This window comes from Penaeus japonicus, unplaced genomic scaffold (assembly GCF_977035675.1).
Source record: "Penaeus japonicus unplaced genomic scaffold, GWHDUDI00000001_assembly GWHDUDI00000034, whole genome shotgun sequence".
Classification (NCBI taxonomy): domain Eukaryota; kingdom Metazoa; phylum Arthropoda; class Malacostraca; order Decapoda; family Penaeidae; genus Penaeus; species Penaeus japonicus.
Genome location: NW_028234436.1, coordinates 11744680 through 11751951, shown reverse-complemented (window position 1 = coordinate 11751951; position 7272 = coordinate 11744680). Strand labels below are relative to the sequence as shown.

General features: G+C 34.1%; 1 protein-coding gene across 3 annotated transcripts in view; it reads left to right on the top strand.

Moving 5' to 3' along the window:
• Positions 1–560: 560 nt before the first annotated feature.
• Positions 561–7272, top strand: part of LOC122255846 (uncharacterized) — a 14685-nt gene continuing 7973 nt past the window's right edge. For all 3 annotated transcript variants that reach the window (XM_043020205.2, XM_043020204.2, XM_043020202.2), the window contains exons 1-2: positions 561–649; positions 7155–7272. The exon at positions 7155–7272 is cut by the window's right edge. In XM_043020205.2, the coding sequence (XP_042876139.2) occupies positions 620–649; positions 7155–7272 (148 nt within the window). In that variant the 5' untranslated portion in view covers positions 561–619. The remainder of the gene's footprint in view (positions 650–7154) is intronic.

Below are 7272 nucleotides of genomic sequence, written 5' to 3'. Positions count from 1 at the left end.
GAGGGATGGGAGAGAGGGAGGTAGAGGGAAAAAGGGAGGGAGAGGATGGGAGTGATAAGGAAAGAGGGAGGGAGGGAGAGGGTGGGATAGATGGAGAAGAAGGGAGGGAAGGAGGGAAGGAGAGTCGAAGGGAGAGGGAGAGAAAGAGAGAGAGGGAGGGAGGGGGAGAAGGAGGGAGGAAGGAAGTGAGGAAGGGAGTGAGAGATAGTGAGAGAGAGAGAGAGAGAGAAATAGATCTAAAAGATAGTTGTGATAAAGTATTAAAGAGGAAATGACTTATCAAAAAAAAAAAAAAAAAATGTCGCAATCTTTCAAGGAAGCTTTGTGACTACCGAGGAAGCAACAGACCACCTGCAATTGCAAAGACAAGTCCAAGCAGAATCCTGATTCCGTGTCAACCTCAGCCAGTAATAAATTACCATCAAGTGACCTCTAGGCGTCGACATCCGCCCATTCCAGAGTGGCTCGAGGGCGGGTGGGAGGAGCCAAATGACCCTTAGTATCGTGGGCGGGGTTACGTGACCTGGAAGTGGGCGTGTGAGAAGAGGGGGAGGGGGGAGAAGGGAGGCGAGGCTATAAAAGGTCGGGGAGCAGGTATTTGACCTCAGTGTCCGCAGAGATGGGAAGTGCAGCGTGGATTTTTGTGCTGGTGAGTGTGACTGGATCCGAGAGAGACGGAGGTGGAGAGAGAGGGAGAAAGAGACAGCGGTGGAGAGATAGAGGGAGACAGAGGTGGAGAGAGAGGGAGAAAGAGACAGCGGTGGAGAGAGAGGGAGAAAGAGACAGCGGTGGAGAGATAGAGGGAGACAGAGGTGGAGAGAGAGGGAGAAAGATACAGAGGTGGATAGAGAGATGGAGAGAGTAACAGACAGACGAAACTGAGAGTGAAGTGAGTGGGACGAATAGACAGAGAGAGAGAGGGGGGTGGGAGTTGGTGGTAGGGGGAGACGTATAGATAGACGTGGGGAGAGACGCGAATAGATAGACATAGAGTGGTGACACAAAAGAGATAGAGAGGAGATAAGGATAGACAAGGAGAAAAAGAGAGAATAGTTTAAGGGGGAAGGGGAGGAGACAGACAGGATCTGCCTTCTAATTATCATAAAGTCTTAATCACTTACCACTGATTTACATGCCTGTGACTGTGTGTATATTTAGGCCTCTACTGAAGTGTGGGGGGTAATTGTGTTTGTTTTTGTGTCGAATTTAAAAGGAGAGAGAAAAGAGACGTGGAGAGTTGTGCTTTAGGAGGAGGAGGTGTAAGAATAAGAAGAGGAGGAAGAGAAAGAGAGGAAGAAAAACAATAAGTGAAGGGGTGAGAAAGAAGAGGAGGAGGAGAGAGGAAGGGGAAGAGATGAAGAAGGCTAAAGGAAGAAGAGAAGGAAGATGGGAGGAAGAGAAAAGATGAAGACGATGAAGAAGAAATAGGGGAGGAGGAGAGGAAGACGATGAAGAAGAGGAAAAGGAGGAGGAGAAGCAGAGAAGAAGAGGATGATGATGAATGTGAAGGAGAGGAAGAGTAGGCGAAGAAGAAGATGAAGGAGAAGGAGAAAGAGGAAGAGAAGATGAAGAGAATAATAATAATAAGGAGGAGGAGGAGGAGAAAGAAGATTGAAGATAGAAGAGGACAAAAAGAAAGAGGTGAAGAGCTGCTGACGAAGGAACATCAAAACAAAAGAAGAAAAAAAGAATACAAGAACGTCGAAAATATCCGAAAACCTTCATTCAAAACTTTATTTTTCAATCATATTTTTTTCTTTTTTTTCGTCAGTGTATATTTGTGTTCATTAATATTTTACAGTGAAAAGTAAATCAACGCGAAGTGAATAATCTACAATGATTGAATTTGTGTAAATTTGAAAAGAAGAGAGAGAGAGAGTAGAGAGAGAAGGAAAAAATATTCTAGTTAAGTATCATAAAAGTGATAAATAATAAATATAATAAATAAAGATGATATGATAAAAAAAAGATAATGATAGCGTAAGGCCGAGTTTAATGCGAGTTGAATTACGATAATATAATAATTGGAGAAAAAAAAAGTTAGAAAGATTTCTTTAGACATAATTACATTATTATTATTATGACTCACTATTGGTGTTATGATAACAATGATTGTGATAATGGAGATGAGGATGATAATGATGATAGTAATAGTGATATGATAATGATAATATCTATAATGGTTATTACAACAATGATGAAAATAATAATGATGATAATGCTAATATCTATAATGATAATATCTATAATGATTATTACAACAATGATGAAAATAATAATGATGATAATGATGATAAGAATGATGTTACAGATAAAGATGATAATGAAACCAACAGCAATAGCAATAACCACAACAATGATTATAAAAGTAATAACAACATAATGGTGATGATAATAGCATTGATAGCAAAAATGATGCTCATTATTATTATTATTATTATTGTTCTTGTTGTTGTTGATATTTCTTATGCTACTTTTTCATCATCATCATTATCATTATTTCTTTCATCATCATTAGCGTTATCATTATTGTTATAGATATTGATAGATATTGTTATCATTATCATTGTTATCATTATTGATAATATCATTGTTATTATCATTATCATCAAGATTAGTATTATCATAAGTATTATATCATTTGTATTATTAGTATTATTAGTATTAGTATTATCATTATCATCATTATCAATGTTATTTCTATTATCATCACTAGAATCTTTACTACTATCATTATCATTATTATTTTGCTTATATCGTTAGCCTCTCAAACTAAAAATAGTCGAGGTTCGAGTCCATGCCAGGAAGGATGATTATACATCTATATACATATATATATATATATATATATATATATATATATATATATATATATATATATATATATATATATATTGATAAACATCTATATCAATACGTTTATTATGTCATTCCGCATTACATAACATGGTACTCTTCTTTATGTGACGTTCATTGCATATCATAATAGATAATGTTATACGACTCATTATTACGAATATCAGAAGGTTCACTATAATGCAACGGCCATTATCATGATGAATAGATAGATATGCAGATATAAATGAATATAAATTGAACGGTCGATTGGTAGATAAATAGATGCATACTTATAAATTGAACGGTCGATAGACAAATAGTTAGATGCATTCATACATACATATGTGCATATTTACACACGAATATATACATACATCTATACATAAATCGTGAATATTTATATCAAATTGAACAAATAGAAATGACAATATAGACTTCACAAAATGAAATGTTAATAATAATAATAGTAATGATAATAGCAATACAGAGGATAATGATGTTAATATCAGTAAAGATGGATATTATAATAATGATAATGGTAATAATATATGATAATAATGATATTATTGATGATACCAATAATGATCACAAAATACTAATGATAGTAATAATAATGTCAACAAGAACAATAACAATAATAGTAATAATAACGACAACAATAACATAACAACAACAATAATAATAATAGTAATAATAACGACTACAATATCATAACAACAACAAATATTATGTTAGTGATAAAATAAACGCAAAAATATTTTCTCGCCTTCTCCGCAGAGCGAGTTCCCAAGACGGTTCGGGTGAAAGAGAAAGTTCTACCTTACTTGTCTTTTGTACCGGCCAGTTACCATCCCTTTTAACTTCTAAGTCTATTCTTGTGTCCGCTGTTGCTATGCTATTGTGTCTGTGCGTTCCCTTTTTTATATAGACCTTCCTTTTTTTGTTTTTTAGGAAGATTATATCGATTTGGGATCATAGGTGTTCTGAATTCGTTCGTGAATCGAGAGAGAGAAAAGGGGGTTTGTTTACGCGATCAGCTGATCGTTGTGAAGGAGGATCGTGTTTTGGTTTTTGCACGTGGTGGGTGTCAAGGTGTGTGAATGGCACATGTTGCAAAACTGAATTGAATGTTACTCTCCTTTTTTTTTTTTTTTTTTTGGACTTGTTGCCTTTTGAATATTGCTGTATATTGTTTTTTATCATGTTTGTATAGGGAGAGGATGAGGGAGGTAGGTAGGTAGGGAGGGAGGAAGGGAGGTAGGTAGGTAGGGAGGGAGGGAGAGGGGAGGGTGGGTCGGTGGGTCGGGAACAGAGAGAGAGAGAGAGAGAGAGAGAGAGAGAGAGAGAGAGAGAGAGAGAAGAGATAGAGAGAGAGAAAGAAAGAAAAAAAAAAACAGAGAAAAATAAAGTTAAAGTGAGCGAAAGAGAAAGGCCAACAGACAGACACAAATAGGAAATACAGTCCCCCCCTACCCCTAAGCCCCGCCCCCCCCCCCCACACACAAACTTTCACAAGCCAGAAAAAAAAGAAAAAGAAAAAAAAATCAGAGAAGGTACACAATACTGCAATACCTGTATCCTTACATCGACCTTATTCACCTAGACTGACCTTCTCGTGCATTCCCCAAGCCCTTCCCAGACAATGCAACAACGCCCCCACAAGGTTAATAGATTCATAATATCTCGGTACAGACGGTAATAACATTCTCTCCAGACAGCTAGCGACCTGTTCAAGGTCATCGGTCTCTGCAACTATCCGGGAAAGGTCAGAGCTGTTCCTCACGTCGGATTCCAGGTCACAGGTCACAGGTCATAATGATCGTCTCTCTTCTGTGCTGCTGTTTTTTTTGTTTTGTTTTTTTGTTGCGTTTTTTTTTTTTTTTTTGCCATCCATTGCTTTTGATTTGATTTTCTTTCTATATTTGTTTGTTTTCTATCGTTGCTTTTAAATGTTTATATTTTTTATCTTTTTTTTATTTCACTTCTTATTTCACATTCTTTTTTTCTTATTTTACTTTTCATTCTTTCCATTATATATATATATATATATATATATATATATATATATATATATATATATATATGTATGTATATATATATATATATATATATATTATATAATATATATATATATATATACATAAATATGTATATGTATATGTATATATATATATATATATATATATATATATATATATATATACATAAACTCTTTTTGTTTTATTTTTACCATTTATTACTTTTTATTTTTTTTCTCTTTTTTATAAAGTAGCTTAGATTTTTAGCTTTAGTTACATTTGCCTCTTCCTCCGCCATTGAGCCAGATAAGCTTGTAGAAAATATTAGATTACTGTTTCTTTTCTTTTTTTTTCAATTTCATTCATCTATTTTTTTTATTATTATATATATATTTTTTTTTAGCTTGTTCGCTTATTCTTTCGCTCGATTTGCCTATTATATATTCGCTTTTTTATCCTTCGTTTGCTTATTCAGATATTTGCTTATTTCTTGGCTTTTGTATATTTTTTTTCTTATTCTTAAGTACAAGTAATTACGCAAAAAAAGAAGAAAAAAAAAACGAAGTATATAAGGATATAGAAAAAAAAATCAGAATTCAAAATGAAAGGAAATACGGCCATAAAAGGATGATAAAGAAGGATAAGAAAATAAAGATGAAGAAGAAGAAGAATGTGAAAAGAAAAGGAGAAGAGGAGAGGAAATAAAAGAAGAGAAACAAGATGTATGGAAACAAGAAGAGAAGAAGAAGAAGAAACAGAAGAAAACAACAACAACAAGAGGAAAAAGTGATGAAGGGGAAGAAAAATAATAAGAAGAAAGAACGAAAGAAAGAAGAAAAAGAGAAAGAAGAAGAAGAAGAAAGAAAGAACGAAAGGAAAAAAGAAAAAGACAAAAGAAGTAGAACGAATGGAAGAATAAGAAGAAAATGAAAAAGAAGAATAAAACGACACTATAGCAGAAGAAGTTGCAGAAGATGAAGAGGAGAAAGAAGACGAAGAAATAAAGAGGAGTAGGGGAAAGAAATGAAGTATAAGAAGGTAACGGAAGAAAGGACGACGAAAGGAAGATGAAGAAGAGGCAGAAGAAAGAGAAGAAAAGATAAATCGTGATAAATTAGTCGAAGGAAAAGAAAGAGAAAATGGAAAGCGAAAGAGAAGGATCAAAAACAGAAGAAGAAAGATAAACAAAGAAAAAAAGAGCTAGGGAAAGAAGAAAGAAAATCAAGAAATAAAGACAGGAAGGAAAGACGAAGAAAGAGAGGAACAATAAAATAAATTAAGGGAAAGATAAAAAAAAAAAGAATAATTAACAAAACAGAGAAGAAGAAGTAAAATAAAAAGAGAAAAAAAAGACTAAAAGATTCCTTCAGTTTTTATTCGGAACAGATGATCCAAATTATGACAAATATAATTACACAAAATTAGAAGAAATTACTTGTTCTTAGGACATAAAAGAAAATACTTATTAGATACTTATTAAATACTAAGTGATGGAATTAATTAGAGAACCAGACATCCTTATAAGTGTAACAAACAAACAAAAGAGGAATGCCAGCTGACCTTGACCTAATAAATGATTACGACAATGACATTTCACTATCGGTATTAAATAGTGTATATATATATATATATATATATATATATATATATATATATATATATATATATATATATATATAAATTTTGCAAAATCATCCTAATAAGATAAAACTATTACGTAAGCTCTTAACACACCAAAGTCCACATACATGTATACTTAGACACACTTATCCACCCCTCCATGTAAAGATATGCACGTGCTTAAAAAAAAAAAAAAAAGTTGTAGATATTATTGTTTTCTGTGCTATTGGGTCTTTGTGTGTTATTTCAGTAAAAGCTTTATAGTCACGTATTTCAAAAATAGTTCTCCTTCAATGGATGTCTCTTAGTCATCTCTTAAATTATCTGCTTATTGTAAACAAGACAAAGAAAAGAAGAGCAAGGAAACACACTATTATGATGAAGACTATTTCACAATATTTCCTCTTCAGAAGAAAAACGTGTTTTTCTCTCTCTCTTCTGTGTATTGTTTTGTTTACAACTTACCCAGCATGAATCCTCAACGTGTATAAAACGTGTTCCTTGGCTCTTCGCTACGGTTTTTTGTTTACAACTTGTCTAGCATGAATCATCCACGTGTATATGCTTATATTTCTCCTCTTTTTTTCTTGTTTTATCTATCTGCTTGTCCGGTATCTGTCTCGTTTCTTCAAGTCGAACTTCCTTTGTTTACTCTTTATAACACGTTCTCTCTCCTAGGCTGCCGTGTTGGTGCTGGGGGTTGCAGGGGAGGAGAAGCCGGAGGACTTGCCCTCCCAGGACAAGCCGACGGAGGAAGCCGAGGCCCGCGTCAAGCGCCAGGGCGGAGGCATCGGGA